General features: G+C 36.5%; 1 protein-coding gene across 1 annotated transcript in view; it reads right to left on the bottom strand.

Annotated features, from left to right (window-relative positions):
* LOC114703286 (snake venom 5'-nucleotidase-like) overlaps window positions 1-16,381 on the bottom strand; it is a 42,164-nt gene extending 25,783 nt beyond the window's left edge. Inside the window, exons 1-2 of the mRNA XM_028884087.2 lie at window positions 15,992-16,381; window positions 376-527 (exon numbers count right to left, since the gene is read on the bottom strand). Of these exons, the coding sequence (XP_028739920.1) occupies window positions 376-527; window positions 15,992-16,176 (337 nt within the window). The 5' untranslated portion in view covers window positions 16,177-16,381. The remainder of the gene's footprint in view (window positions 1-375; window positions 528-15,991) is intronic.
* Window positions 16,382-16,656: the final 275 nt, after the last annotated feature.

Raw genomic sequence — 16,656 nt, forward strand, 5'->3', positions numbered from 1 at the left:
ATGTAGCCCCAACTGGCCTCAGACTTAGAGTGATCCTCCTGCCTCAGCCTCCTGAGTCATGGGATTACAGGAGTAAACCACTAAACCCAGCAGTCACAGTTCAGACCCAGGCCCAGGTAACTTCAAAGCCATGGTCTTAATTCCTCTTACTTTTGACATGTCTTACTTTTGCACAGGCATAACTAAAAACCTTACTATATGAAGTCAAATTTTAGTTGAGTACAAGTTTTCAAGTTCATTGTACAATCCTGATCATTGCTTCTGAGTACCTATAGCTGATAAAAAGAATTATTTGATTATTATTATTTTGAATCAAATATTCTAGTTTTATGTAAATTGCTTTATAAACTTCATATGATAAAAAGTATTACTTACCAAAAACTGCAAAATGTACTCCCAATTCATTTAATATAGAAATCATGTGCTTTCCTTTTGTTATTGTACTTAGAACTGAAGGATTTAAGCAGTCACCACTGAAAATCAAGAGTGGATTCAGGAGGCTGAACTTTTTCACAGCTGTGGCAAACCTAAGGGAACAGTATCCTGTGTTATCATTGAATGCCTTTATGAAACACAAAGGAAATGTCTTAAATAGCAATATGACTTTTCCTTAAAATCAGAAAAACTAATATATGAAAGCCCAGAAAGATGTTTTTAATAAGATCACTTTCCATAGCCAACACATCTTACTAGCACATTTGCATTCTGAAAAAAAATAAGCCAGGCTGCACTAAGACTAGGCACCTCTCCTTGTATTAAGGCTGGTCAAAGCAACCAAGTATGAGGAATAGGGTCCCAACAGTCAGCAAAAAAGTCAGAGACAGTCCCTGCTCCCACAGTTAGGAGTCCCACATGAAAAAACAAGCTACACAAGAGTAACATGCAGGTTCCCTGGTTAACAGTTCAGTCTCTGGGAGTCTCAGTGAGTTGATTCTGGGAGTTTTCATGGGGTGTCCTTGACCCCCTCTGGCTCCTACAATCCTTTCTCCTCCTCTTCCACAGGATTCCCTGAACTCTGCCTAATGTTTGGCTGTGGATCTGCATCTGTTTGCATCAGTTTGCTGGGTAAAGCCTCTCTGATGACAACTGGACTAGGCACCAGTCTATGAGTACAGCAGAATATCATTAGGAATCATTACAGTGATTTTTTTTTTTTTTTGCTAGTTGCATTGGGTTCTATCCTAGGTCTCTGAACTATCCATCCTCTGGGCCCTGGTGCTCCAAACAATGTCAAGGGTGAGCCCCCTCTCCTGGCATGGGTTTCAGACTGAACCAGTCATTGGTTGACCATTCCCACAATTTCTGTGCCACCTTTATGCCTATCTTGTAGGCAGAGAAAATGACATGATGAAATTAGCAGACAAATGGATGGAACTACCAAAAAAAAAAAGCATGCTGGGTGAGGTAACCCAGACCCAGAAAGACAAACATGGTCTGTACTCACTCATAAGTGAATATAATAGCTGTAAAGGATAACCATGCTACAATCCACAGACCCAGAGAGCCTAGGTAACATGGAGGGTTCAAGGGAGGACGCTTGGATCTCCCAGGAAAGGGGAAACAATTTCTTAAATACAAGAAAATGATGCTCTGTGAGCATCAAGAAAGGACATGTATGATGTTGAACTAAGTTGTTTTATGTAAATTTACTGCATGAAGTCTGGTGTACAATAATGCTTCTTTGCAGCCTTCTAACTAAGTGTCTGATATTAAGCAAATCCTCTCAGCCCCCTACAGTCTCTTCTACTCTTCTATGCTCCCTTGACTTTCAGTTGTAGTTGGTTTTTTGTTTTGTCTTCTCTCTTCTTGGTGTGACCTAATTTACAGTTTTATTCCAGTTTGTCGCTTACTCTTTTCCTCTGTCACATTACTGTCTTTTTCCCTCCTCTTTTACTTAACCATACTTTCCTTTGTCCTGTTTTTGTCACATCTTTATTCCATTCATTTTTCCTAATTTTTAATTTCATAGTCTATTTTATAGTATTCTTGCAATTTTATTTTCTGCAGTTATTGATGGTATAGCAGTTGGTTTTAATTAGTCCTGTTTCTATATCTGCTTTGTTTCAGCATTATTGTTATGGCAGCTTGTTTTCTCCTGAGCAGTACTCAAGACTGAGCCCTTCACAGAAAATTGGAGGAGATAGTCATTCCAAAAGATGTACAAATTACTACTTCAAAACACAAGAAATATGGCAAAGCAGCAACATGACTCTTCCAAAATATCTCAGTTCTTCAATTAACTGAATTCAAACATAGAATAATGACTAATGCACCAAAGAATCCAAAAGCCTAGTTTTAAAAATGATAACTGGCCTCAATGAGGATTAAAATAAGCTGGTAAAGCAAACAAGTCTATTTAAAAAAAGAAGAAGAAAAAGAAGAAGAGGAAGAAGAGCTGAGAACATCAACAAGTTGGATGAGCTACTCAACAACTTGCTTAAGAAATTCAACAAAGACATAGGACAAAATTAAAATCAGAATGAGGATAAGTTAGAGGTTTCCTACATTTAGGAGAAATTAAGAGACCAAACAAAAATATGTAATGTTAGAAATGGTCATAAAATAGAGAGTAAATGCTAAAAAACTTACTGGATGAAATCAGAACAGAACATTTTCCAGCTCTAGGAAATCAAATGGACACTCAAGTACACGAGGAAAACAGGCAGGCTCAGAACAGAAGTGTTCCATGTGCTATCATACCTAAGTACCAAAAGTACAGAACAAAGAAATGATATTAAAAGCTTAAAACGGAAGTGCCAAGTTTCTTACAAATTCACAAACCAATCAGAATACCAACAGATCAATCGGAAGAAACATTAAAGACCAAGAAATCATGGGCTGTGGTATTTCAAACTCTAAAATAAAATAACTACCTACAAAGGTTACTGTATTAAAATTATCCTTTAATACTGAAGGAGAAATAAAGAACTTCCACAATAGACATAAACTAAAATAATCCATGAACCCTAAACCTGGACTGCACAGCATTCCCAAAACAACATCCTAGACACAGAAGAGAAGAAAGATATACCACAACCATGAGATCGTGAAACAGAATATATCATATAAGGAAGAAGATAAATAAGTGGAAAGAATAAAATTATTATCTCAGTAAATTACGAAATCTTTGAGATGAAAGATAAAGTTACTAGTTATTTACCAATATTAAATATTATCAGTCTTAACTCTCTCCAGATAAGATTCAGACCGTACCAGTAAGTTTAAAATAAGATACAACCAACCATTTCTTGTCTATAAAGAAATGCCTTTCATAGGCAAAACACGGAAAGAGAATGACAGTGAAAGGCGAGAAAACAATATTCTGATAAATAGAATCTAAAGCAGGTAAGGGGAGCACCATTGTGATCGGGCAAAGCAGACTGTGAGCCAGACTTAGCAAAAGGACTAAATACGGTCACTACTCATTCATCAATAAGGGGAACTCTGAATACATCAAGGAGATATAACAATTATAAACATGTTATGCACTGAGTGTTGCTCTAACCGAATTTATAAAACAAACACTACTGGATAGAAATGGACAGATCCAGATACAGCATGGTAAGTGACTTCAATGTTTACTCCCATTAATAGATCATCCAGACACAAATAAAATAAAGAGGGTGAGGAGATAACTCAGTGGGTAAAGTGCTTGCTGCACTTGACCTTAGTTGGGTTCCCTAGCACCCACTCAAAGTGAAGCATGGCAGTGTACATCTGTAACCCCAGAACTGGAGGTACAGAAATAGTGATCCTAGGAGTTGGCTGGCCAGACAGTCTGAATGACAGGACAGTTGAAATGTTTAGTAAGAGACACTGTCTCAAAAAATGAGGTGGCAAGTGGTCAAAAATGACACCAACTCTATCTCTGGCATGCATGGATGCATACACCCACCCACACACACATGTGCATACATGAACACAACCACACACACACAATGTATTAAAAGTGAAATAAAAACTTCAGAGTTAAAACCTCATCACAAATCAAATGGACATAAGAGTTATCTATAGAACCCTCCAACTGTTACAGATTTTTACCAATAGCCCATGGAACTCTCTAAAATAAATAACATTTTATGCCATAAGGCAAGTCTTAACAAATCAAAAAAAAATAATTCCTTGTATCATATCAGAATTAAATTAGAAATCAGTAGCAAGAAAGGTCAAAAACACTATGCACTGAATGATGCACTTTGGAATGGTGAAGAGGTCGTTGAAGATATCAAGACTACAAAAAACAGGTGAGGCAAAGTAGGGTCTTTATGAATAAAAAGGTCAAGCCTCCAGTGAAAAGAGTATGAAGGATCCAAATAAATAAAATCAGAGATGAAAGAGGGGATTTATAACAGATACCACCGAAATATAGAAATCATTGGGGACTGTGATGAAGACATGCTCAAATAAATTGGAAAACCTAGAGGAAATGGATAATTTTTTTAGACATAGATGACCTACTGAAATCAAGCCAAGCAGGCAGAAGCAAGACAGTGAGCAGTGAGACCAAAGGCAGTGATAAAGTTTATCTAAAACAAAAAACCAAAAACCAAGGACGGGGTGGATAGACTGCTGAATTCTGTCAGACATTTAAAGAAGAATGTCGAGAGCTCCTCAAATTCTTCTACCAAATAAAAAGTGAATTCTTGTGAGCTTTACTCCACAAAGCCAGTGTCCTACCAAAACCTAGGAAGTCCACAAAAATAGAAAGGCATAAACTAAAATTTTCCTGATAACTACAGATGAAAAAGAATTCAAATTACCTGCAGGTCTAGTTCAAAAGCACATTAAAGAGGCAATAGACACCATAATCAACTTGGTTTCGTACCGGGGATGCAAGCAGAAAGAATGTAAGAGACGGAGAATGGGGGGTACAAGTGATTGTTAACATCAGGGCCTTTGGGCAATGATCAGCCATGAGAGAGGCCCTCTGTGAAAGGCTGTATCTGGACATGACATAGCTGTTATGCATATCAACTCAGTCCTGAATTTTGAGGAAGTGCTTTCTGCTTCTCTGCCAGTATCATATTATTTTTATTACTATGGCTTCATAATTTATCTTGAGATCTGGAATGGTGACACTGTTGTTTTTGTCCCAGATTGTTTTGGCTCTGCAGGGTCTTTTGTGGTTCCATATGAATCTTAGGACAGTATCTATTTCCACGAAAACCGAGATGGGGGTTTTAATTGGGATTGTACAGAATCTGTAAATAGCTTTTTGTAGCATGGTCATTTTCACAATATTATTCTACCAACCCATGAGCATGAGATGCCTTTCCATTTTCTAGTGTCTTTATTTTTTTCTTCAGGGGTTTAAGGTTTGATTGTAGAGGTCTTTTGCCTCATTTGGTTAGGCTTATTACAAATTATTTTTGTTGAGGTTCTTATTAATGGGAGTGTGTCCATGATTTCCTTCTCTGTGTGTTTGTTGGTAGTGTATAGAAAAGCTATTGATTTGTGCAAGTTGATTCTGTTTCCTGCCATGTTGCTGAATTTATCATTTCTAGTTTTCTGGCACAATTTTTAGGATCTTTTATGTATAATATCATGCCATCTGTAAATAGGATTAATTTAATTTCCTTCCCTATTTGTATCCCTTTAATTTCCTTCTCTTGCCTTATTGTTCCAAATAGTGCTTCAAACACACCATTAGAAAAAAATTGGTAATAATGGACAGCCCTGTCTCATTCCTGATTTTGGTGTGATTGTTGCAAGTTTTTCTCCACTTATGATGCTGACTGTTGTCTTCCCAGATATAGCTTCTAATATGTTGAGGTATGTTCCTCCTAGTCCTACTCTCTCGTGGACTTTATCATAAAGTCATGTTGTTTTTTCCCAAAGGCGTTTTCTGCATCTATTGAGATGACATGTGATTTTTTTTAACTAAGTCCGTCTATATCATTTATTACATTTATTGACTTGCATATGTTGAACCATCCCTGCATCTCAGAGATAAAGCCAACTTGGTCATTATGAATAATCTGTCTGATGTCTGTCTATTGGGTTCACAATTATTTTATTGAGCACTTTTGAATTTGTTACCCATCAACAAGTGGTCAGCCCTGAAAACATAAATAACTGGCTATATTTATATATTTAGGAACATACATACATATCAGTTTTATGTATGTACAATTAAAGAAAAAAGGCCATTTCAAAAAAAGAAAAAAGATGTTTTAAAAAGACAAAGTTTGGAGGGGACATGTTGGTGGATAGGTAAAGGTGGAGGGAGAAAATGAAAGATAGATATGACCATATTTCATTTTATATATTTATATAATAATTTTTTTTATTAAAAAGCAGATGGAAGAATGGCTAAGCAGTTAAGAGCACTGGCTACTCTTTCAGAGGATCCAGGTTCGGTTCCCAGACCCCACAAAGTGGCTAACAACCATGTGTAACTCCAGTTCTAGGGAATCTCACAGCCTCTTCAAGCTTCTGAAGGTGCTAAACACTTACAGTACACAGATATACATGTAGGCAAAACATCTATACACATAAAATAAATAAAATTAATTAAATAAATTCTCAAAAAAAATTTTTTTAACCAAGCTGTGGTAGCACATGGCTTTAATCCCTGTACTCAGAAGGCAGAATCAAGAATACCTCTGTGAGTTTGAGACCAGCCTGGTTTAAATAACAAGTCTCATGCCAGCCAGGGCTACACAGCAAGATAGTTTCAATAAATCAGTTTTAAAGAATGAAAATAAAAGACCCAGTGACATCACTTAAAATGACATATTTATATGATGCATTCAAGCTTCTGTTTTGCAGAAAGCTAGAAAATAAATGGCAGCTAAACTGAAATAAAGCAGAAATTAATAAGAAAAAAATACAAGTAAAGCCAAATAAGCTACATTTTCATTTACTGCAAAATTTACAAAGTTGATATACCCTAGCAAGATTGGTTGATTAAAATCATAAGTTATCAACAGCCAAACAGAAGGGAAGCACCACTACAGAGCCTATATATTATACTTTTCTGAAAATAAATCTGAAAAAAAAAATGCAACTTACCAAAACTGACATGAGATATTCTTTAAAAACTTTTCCTATCACTATTAAAGAAACTGAACCATACTTGAGAACATTTCAACAAAAATTTCAATCCTAGATATTCTCTCAAAGATTTTTAAAGAAATAAAGTTACTATTATACAAACTCTTTCAGAGAGAGAGAAAGCAGTATCTTCCAATTCATATTATATCAGCATTATCTTTACATCAAAAACTGAAAGACATTAAAAGAAAATTATAGGCCAATATTCTGTACAAACATACAGGCATAATTCTTAAACTTAATATAACAAATTAAATTTAGTAACATATAAAAAGATTAAGACACATGAACAAACAGGGTTTATTCAATGACAACAAGAATTATTTAACAGCCAACCATAAATATAAATTTATTATATTAATATGTAGATAAAAGAGAAAAACTATGATGTCCTATAGCTCTTTTTTAAATTGTGCAGATAATTTTCAACATCTAGTCACATTTTTGAAATTATATACAAACTAGGAATGTAACGTTTTAGTCTAGAAAACTTTAAGGTAAGAAATTAACCACATAGATTTCTATATAAAATTTGTGTGAAGACATAAAATGCTGAAGAACAATTAAAAGATTTTCATTGTTGAACATCAAGACTTATGATAAAACTATGGAAAATAATATAGTATAGGATTTTCTTAGATTAGTGGGGAAGCATAATCCAGAAACAAACACATTCATACATAGTCACTTGATTAATTAACATGCATACCCGCAATTCCGTATTAAAAAGGGAATCTTTTTCAATGAAACTATATAAATATACTAAATGATGCCACTAAATGTAAATATATAAGTTTTAATGTAATTATACAAGTGATACAAGATTAAAAGATGAATACTTTCATAGTCATACATGAAAATTAATTTAAGTGTTTACTACTCTAAAGGCAGTAGAACCTGGGAGAATGGAACCTAAAAATGAAGTGGACTAGAGTCTCATGCAATAGCCAACTTTATTCAGTGGACAATCTATATTCTGAGGGCTAAGAAGAATCACATGAGTACAGTGTATAATCACAAGGACAAGCCACATGGGGCAAAAACATGTTTTTCCATGGAGGCATTTAAACAAATAACAATAAACAGTTGTAATGAATAATCTAGAGTAAACTCACTCTTTAACTCCTGCACCTGGCAAGGACGTGAAGCACATTCCAAGAACAATTCTGTGTTTTTGAAGAAACTGAGATCACAAAACTCTAGTCTTGTTTTCTTGGAGTTTCCTCACAAGCATTCAGAATTCCTTTCACATGATGATTCCATTTTAGACCTTATTCTGACATTTAAGGATTGGTAAAATAATTGGGCAAGTAGGTCAAAGTGCTTGCTGCCAAGCCTAACAATCTGAGTTCAATTGTTTTACCTCCATGGTGGAGGTAAAAAACTACTTCCCCAAGTTGTCCTCTGACCTACCACACACACACACACACACACACACACACACACACACACACACGTATACATACACATGCACACATGGACAAACACATGATACATGAATGTAATAAAAATTAATATGAATCACAGATATAATTTAAAAACTAAAGTAATAAATAATTTAGAAGAAATCATACAAGGACATTTTCATGACTTTGAAGCAAAGGTTTCTTAAGCAGACCAGCAAAAGTACAAATCACAAAGAAAAAAAAAACTGGTCAATTAAACTTAGTTTAAATTAAAATCTCCCACTGATCAAAATATACCAGTAGGAAAAATTTAAAAAAAAAAAAAAACAATGACTAGATAAAATATCTGGAAGGCATATATTCACCAGTGGAATTGGATCTGAAACTAGCTAACAACCCTTACAAATCAATTTCACAAAGACAGACAATTCAAATTTTAAGTTGGGGAAAAATACCATGGATTTGGGTATGGTGGTTCACACTGTAATCCAAGCAGTAAGGAAAACTGAGACAAGCCTATGCAATTCAGTGAGACTCAAATGAAATAAAAATTAAATCTAAATGTAAAATAGAAAGAACAACTGAAGAATAAATACAACTGGCCAATAATTATATGAAAATGTTCAATATCATTACTCAACAAGAAATACAAATTAAACCTACAACAGTATGTTACTACACACCTACCAGTATGATAAAAATAGTGCTGAGCATCAAGAAAACAGAATAATCAACATTTTCATATACTCTGACGGATATATAGCTGGTACAACTATTTTGAGAAAATGCTTGGCAGCACCTAGTCAAGCTACACATATGTCTGTATATGACACAGAAATTTCACTTCTGGGCATGTACTCAAGAAAAATGATTACTTCTAACTACCAAAAGAATTATGTAAGAATGCTAATAGTGATTTCATAATAACAAATATTAGAAACCATTGAAGTGTCCTTGAACATTAGAATAGATAATAAAATTTTATTATAGGTCACACATTAGAACACAATTAAGTAAGAAAAAGAACAAATTATTGCTACATACAACAATTTGAGTGAATCTCAAATGTGTGAAGGAAAAAAAATCCCACATAAATGAGTACATGCTATATGATTGGGAGTGATGGATGAAAGCCAGGGTAAGTGGCTGGGGTGAGAATGAGGGTCCTGTAATGTGCCAGAAATAGTTCATATTTTGATTAGTTAAAAATCATATAGAACTCTAGACATCAAAATTGTATACATCAGTACATTTGGTTAATTACTTCCTTTTTAACTGGAAATAATGCATATGCTTATGCAAGACAAGGCATAGGCAATAACCCTATAAATACAAAAACTGAGCAATATATGAGATCAAAGGATTCTGTGAAATGACAGCTGTATCTAGAAAAAAAGTAAATGTCACAAGATTTGATCTGAGTTTGAGGAAGTAAACAAACAAGAAAAAGTTTAGGAGCAAAACTACAGAGTTTTTAAAAACCTGCCAAGTGGATGTGATGATTGACATGCATTCCTGTTAACATGGTGTGAATCAGCACTTGCTAACATTTTTTCAGACTAGAAGCAGCAGCAGTCTAGTAGAAATTCATTTTTTCCCTGTGTCCTACCCGAGACTTTCATAATCTGAAACAATAAGGTAAGGCCAAAAAAAAAAATCTGTGTTTAACAACTCCTTGGACAATTCTGATACATACAAAGCTTGAGAAATAGATTGGAGAGATGGCTCAGCAGTTAAAAGCACTGGCTGTTCCTTCAAAGGGCTTGGGTTTGATTGCTAGCACCCACATGGTGTCTTACAACAGCCTAACTCAAGTCCTAGGGGATCTGGCACCATCTTCTGGCATGTGGTACATAGGCATACATGTAGATAAAACACCCATATACATTTAATTAATTAATTAAATATATTTGAGAAACAACTTTATAAAAGAAAGTAGAAGATTTTGAGTCTATAAATGTATACCATAACTACAGTTTTATTCATTGTAAAGGTCTTATAAGTCACAGATAAAAGTCATTCTATCAAATGAGGGATCAAAGTTATAAGAGCTGCTTGAGGAAAAAGCCGGTAAGCTGATTTTAGGCCTATTCAAGGAGACATCAAAGTGAATATCCTCAGTAGGCAGATGGAAATATAGGTCTAAAAAGGAGGTTAGATCCAAATTATAGATCCACAAATAGAACAGACAAAGTAGTAAAAGCCAAATGAATCTACAAACTGCTTTATACTACTAGGTCTTACAGAAACAAAGATGTATGAAAACAAAGTTTGATATTAGCATCAAAAAGTTATAATATAGATGAGACAGTCTCAAATTTTCAATCTCAAGATTCCCTTTCCCAGTCCCCTAAAAGCTAAGAAATTAACATATGAACCTACTAACTAAAAAGCAACAAAGACCGAGTACATGTATTTTTATAAAGAATATATTTGCAAACACAGATGGCATACTTGTACAAACCTCATGTCTAGCTAAGCAAAGAATGGTGAGATATCTCCCGTTTCATACAATTCACTGGAATAGGCTGCTTTGTATGACACTTATTTTTAAAATCTGGTCTTTCACAGGTTAGTAACTAGAAAAACATTTCAATAAACTTTCTAGAAAACTGCGAATATTTTTCTTTGCTACTATACCAAAACTCTGGAAGACAGTTTTGCAAAATGACTTTCAACGTGATATCTCAAAGGCATACAAATTAACTTATCAAACTCTATACACACATAACAAACTAAAAATGAACAAAGCAACTGACAACTAGTAAGCCTGCAAGGAAAATGGCTGGGACTATTGGTATCACAGATAGGGATCTTATGGAAATCTCTAAGGGGCTAAGACTATGGTTTGAAAACTGCTAATTTTTATCTGCAACACAGGCAATAGTTCAAACCCCAAAACTAAACAAGCATGTACCCCACACTGCACACATTTTGTCTAATTTGTTCTTGCCCATTCTTTGATCTGCACCATAATTACCCCCTCCCCTTCCCTGCCCCCCAGAGACTCAGTCCTATGACCCTGCCAACTAAGGACATACCCTATTAGCCATTTTGCTACCTGGTGTCCATGAAACTCACTATGCATATTTTCACCTCCTAATCTCTGCTCTTGCAACTTCCTCAGCCTAAAACATTTCCTTGTAGACAGTCAAATGTCTCATACTATACCTCATTTCACTCCTGTCTCCTCAAATATCACTTGATCTTGGGGCCTTATTATTCTTAGTATGTTTTATTTATTTGTGTGTCCATATGGGGGTGCCCATGCCGCAGGGCACATGCACAGCTGAGGAACTACTGCAGGAGTGGATTCTCTTCTTCATCACCCCAGTCTCGGAATGAACTCGGGTTGTCAGGCTTGGCAGCAAGCCCTGTTACCCACTGAGCCCTCTCACCAGCCCAAGTAAGGTTTGATTCAAGTAACGTCTTTGAAAATGACAAGCACCGCAACTTCAACTCTCGACACTTTTACTCTCCTTATTCTGCCTTACCTTTCTCCACTGTGTTTGTTACCATCCAGCATATGACATATTTCCTTTTTGTTTACAGTCTGTTTTTCTATCTAAAACACAAGCTCCCCTGAGGGTAAGGCCTTTTTTTTTTCCTTTGCTATTCCCAACTACACCCCTGCTGCTCAGAACAGGGTTTAGTGTTGTACTTTGCATGTTTTAGATGGGTTACATTAATAATTCACGTGTTTTTTATTGAACACTATATGCCAGGCACTCCACATCTTAGAAATGGTATTTGTTGAACCACATGAATACTGAGTACATATCTGCTCCAGTAAGCAAAGATGCAAACACAGGGGTCAACAATGAACTTCAGAAAATAACATTTAAGGGACAAAGGAAATAGGACCTCTTCAAACCAGATATTCTCTTAGGAATCTTATATTCAAGTAATCTAGAGCTGTCACTGACATAAATAATCTATTCTTTGAGCAACCTTTCTAGAAACAACTGTTTTAAATGGATATATTCCCAGAGGTGCCAATCACAGAACAGTCAGTGGTTTTTTTGTTTGTGTGTGTGTTTCTCCACCACCTTAATAGTCCAGAAATCAGATGGGTATACATTGCTCCTTCAAAGGCCTGTCACTAGTGTCCCTTGACCTTGTCCATCTGAAATTAACTGACATTTCAATGGCATTATAATTCGGTAATCTCCGGAGCTTCCCCCAAGATATGAGCATTTTCATTAACCTGGCTGATAGGCATATGGGTAGTATGTTTGAAAAGAATCACAAGAAGATGAAATGCTGCAGGAAAGTCACTAAGAGCCTCCATCAAGCTGCACAATCCATAAAAAAATTTTACATTTCCCAAATACCATCCTGCTGTCCAACACATACTATTTTAAATCCTCCAACACACGGCTTTCCCTTGGTATTTTACAAAATTTTGAAAGGCAATCTACCAAAAAGCAATGAAATCTATGAATCCATCTTTGTTGAGTTTTAACTCTTTCCACCCCCTGTACCTATGAGCATGGCCTTATTTGGAAAGAGGCTCAATGGAAGTGTAACTAAACTTAGTTAATGAGATGATCAGAGTGGACCATAATTCAGTGACTTATATCCTTGTAGGGCACAGAAGGAGTGGGAAGGAGGGAAAGGAAAGGGAGAGGAAGAGAGGAGAGTAATCACCATGTGAAGTAGAACCAGCGATTAGAGTGATGCATTTATACATATTTTCAGGGACTGCTGTCCTCACCAGAAACCTGGAGAGACACAAAAGAACCAACTCTGCCAGGCCTTTGGTTTGCTGGCCTTCAAGACAAACCTTATCTTTTACTGACTTAAGCCACCCATTTTACAATACTTTTGTCAATCCTGGAAAACTAATGCAATAGTGATATAAATAAATAAACAAAGAAATAAATAAAATGAGGGAAGACATATCTTCCACCAGGGAATAATCCAAAAAATTTCTGAAGTTACTTTGCCATGATGGGGGTGAAGAAGGATGGGGAGCATAATTCAGAGTGGAGAAATTTAATAAAAGTCAATGTCTGCAGTTTTGACAATATGCAGACCTGAAAAGATGTGATTTTTTTAAAATGGAATCTTATTTCTGTGATTTTCCTAAATAAATAAATAAAATATACCAGTATAATCAATGAGAAAAACATATAAATTTAATTAAAGAACATTTTTAAAAATAGCTGATTGATACTCCTTTAAAATATCAAGATAATTAAAAACAAAGAGTATCTAGAGAAACTGCCATAATTAAAAGCAGTCTAAGGAATGAAAAAGACCAAATGTAGTGCAGTCTCCTACATGGAATCCTAAAACACAAAAAGAACATCTAAGAACATACTAAGGGTATCTGAGTGGAATCTAGATGTTGACTAATAATGTACACATTTCTGTTTATTAGTTGTAATAAATACTCCAACACTAATGTAAAATGCAAATAATGGGGGGAATATGTGAATCCTTTGCAGTATTTCACATCTTTAAGTAAGTCTAAAATACGCTTGAAAGTTCACTCAAAATAAATCAAGACCAAAACCCAACTCCCACTGTAGTCAGATCATGTTGTTAAAACCCCATTCAAGACCATCCTATCAGTTCAGATTATACCGTTTATCACAGTCATTCTTCAGAGTGTTTCTTTTCACCATCCACTTTGTACCACACACAATTACGGGGGCTTAGAGTGGTAATAAACATGAAGTTCCTAGTGACTTTTTATTCTGATGTAAATGTGTTTCTTTTCTCATTACTATGACCAAATATCTGTCCAAACACAACTTAAAGGGGGGGGGGTATTTTGACTTTCAGTTCATAGAAATAGCTCATCTTGGCCAAGAAAGAATGGCGGTAACAAGTTGGTCCATGATGCCAACCAAGAAGCAGGGAAATGGAAAAGCCATTGCTTAACTTGGTATGTCCTCCTTCCCATTTTAACTAATTCAAGAACCCCAGCCCATGGTACAGTGCTGCTCACACTCACGGTGGGAACCTTCCTTCTGTTAAATTTCCCTGGAAGAACCCTCACAGACACTCACGAGTATGTTTCATTAATGTCCCAGAGTGTTCCTTAATCCAGTCAATCTGGCAATAACCATAGAAATGGCAAAAACCAATAGAAAATAACCATCACAGATGTTTTCAAAACTTCTGACATGATCTTTTGCACATAGTTATCAATTATACAACCCACAGCATCTTGGACTTAAACACTTGTCAGTGAACACATATGGGCAGATTATAAGCATAGCTTTATGGTAGCCTACACCTATGAGGTGCTACTTAGTAACTATCTACCCCAGTGACCAGTACCATAACCAAGGAGCTTTGCTAATAAGTCACAGGACTTAAAGAATGAGATTTTCTTCCAAAATTAGGGAAGAGCTATCTATGTACAAAACATTTTAGAGGGAGAAAAGAACTAAAATATTGGAAAATGAAAGAATATCTGGGAGATGTTATTCACTCGAGTATTTGATAGTCACTTCTACCTACATAGGCATCAACCTTCTTAACATAGTGTTTCTAGCATCAATTCCCCAAACCAACTACACCTTCAGAGATCACTTCAAAACTCTTGCTCCTTAGTATTAAGCAATAGAACAACTATAGGTCCTTTATCTTCTAGTTGCCTGTCCCCCCCCCCATGTTTCCTTTTAGCCTGTATATACAGGTACATACACACTCTCTCACATGCTACTGAATAACCAATTCTTAAACATTGTTTCATCTTCCAAATCTAGCTGTTCTTTCTGTTCTTATTCCACCATGTCATTAACTTATAACTATACTTATACAAAGAGTCTCCAACTGATTTCTGCTTCTGATTTTTAATCTCTTCTATTGAAAACCACCTTTTCCTCAAACACCTCTTGGGTCATGTCACAAACACCTTTTTGACAGTCTGCAGTAATTTATTCTACTTCTGTAACTCCTAGACAAGCATTCAACGTACTCCAGCACACCAGGCTTAATATCCAATTAATATTTTACACTGGCATCGTATTATCCTGCCTTTGCACTGCTGTGTTTCCACATTTCCAAATATTATCCACCTTGAGTCACTGGGAGCAATCAGATGCATTGAGCACAACTTCCTAACCTAAAAAAAGTATTTAAGTGTTGACAATTAATAGTTATAGATGTCTCACTGCAAATTTAAAATTTCATAGCAGGGGGGAGGGGGGACCCAACTCTGCTTAAAAACTGCCTAAAGAGGGTTAAGAAGGGTTAAGTCTTTGACAAGATCATACAATGGTTAGGAAAAATGGCTGAGTCTGAATACAGGTTTGTATTACGAGCGTATTCCCCACAACCACACTTAAGTTTCAAGTCCCCTTTTGTGCAGATTCCGGGCCCAGTTTTTCTTCCCCTAAAACTACTGGCGTTACTAACTACATCCAGAAGGGAGTTTAAACAGTGGCCCAAAGGGTTGGCATGCAAGAAGACTCCCTGCCAGCTTCCAAGCATTCTTTTGCAGGTTTCCACAGTCACCACCCTCCACGCCACCTCGTCCAGGGTCAGACAAGGAAGATGGCGGCCCACACCTAGCAGCGCCTCCTACAGGCTCTTCAGCACTCGGGTCCACATCGTACACATCGTTGAAATGAAGGATGGTCAAGTCATAGGAGTCCATGCCTCCTGACTGGTTCCCCCGAGTACCAGGAGAGAGCTCTTCATCTGCGGGCTGAGAAGGTGCCAGCGTGGACGCCTCCTCCTCTAAGGCCTCCATCTCCCAGGCACAGCAGCTTCGGAAGCCTCACTGCTGAGCCCGGGCGACCCTGTAAGCATGCGCAGGATAGCAGCTGGAGCATGCGCAGCAGCGCTTGCTGGGCCTGGATCATGGCTTGAGGCCTGTGCTGCTCCTGACCCGGGCTTCTGTGCTTGCCTGGCTGTGTCTAAGGCAAGAAGAGGTGGCCGCCCTGTACCTGACAGCCGTTAAGAGCCCAACGGAAGCCCTGATGCCTCTTGCTGCTTCTTTGGCAGAATGAGGTCATAGTTGTAGGAAAATAGTCAACGCTCGTTTCTTTTGCATCTTGCTGAGTAAATATTTTTCAAATGCATGTCCGTCCGTCCTCCCCCTCCCCTTTTTTTTACAGGAAAATAGGACAACTATTAAAGACCTCAAATACATTTTTTTCTACACCCAAATTTTTGATTTCTATCTGCCTGAGGGGTCCTGGGTATCCATTGATTTAATAACTGATCCCAG

The sequence above is a fragment of the Peromyscus leucopus genome, chromosome 11 (genome assembly GCF_004664715.2).
Source record: "Peromyscus leucopus breed LL Stock chromosome 11, UCI_PerLeu_2.1, whole genome shotgun sequence".
In the NCBI taxonomy this organism is placed as follows: domain Eukaryota; kingdom Metazoa; phylum Chordata; class Mammalia; order Rodentia; family Cricetidae; genus Peromyscus; species Peromyscus leucopus.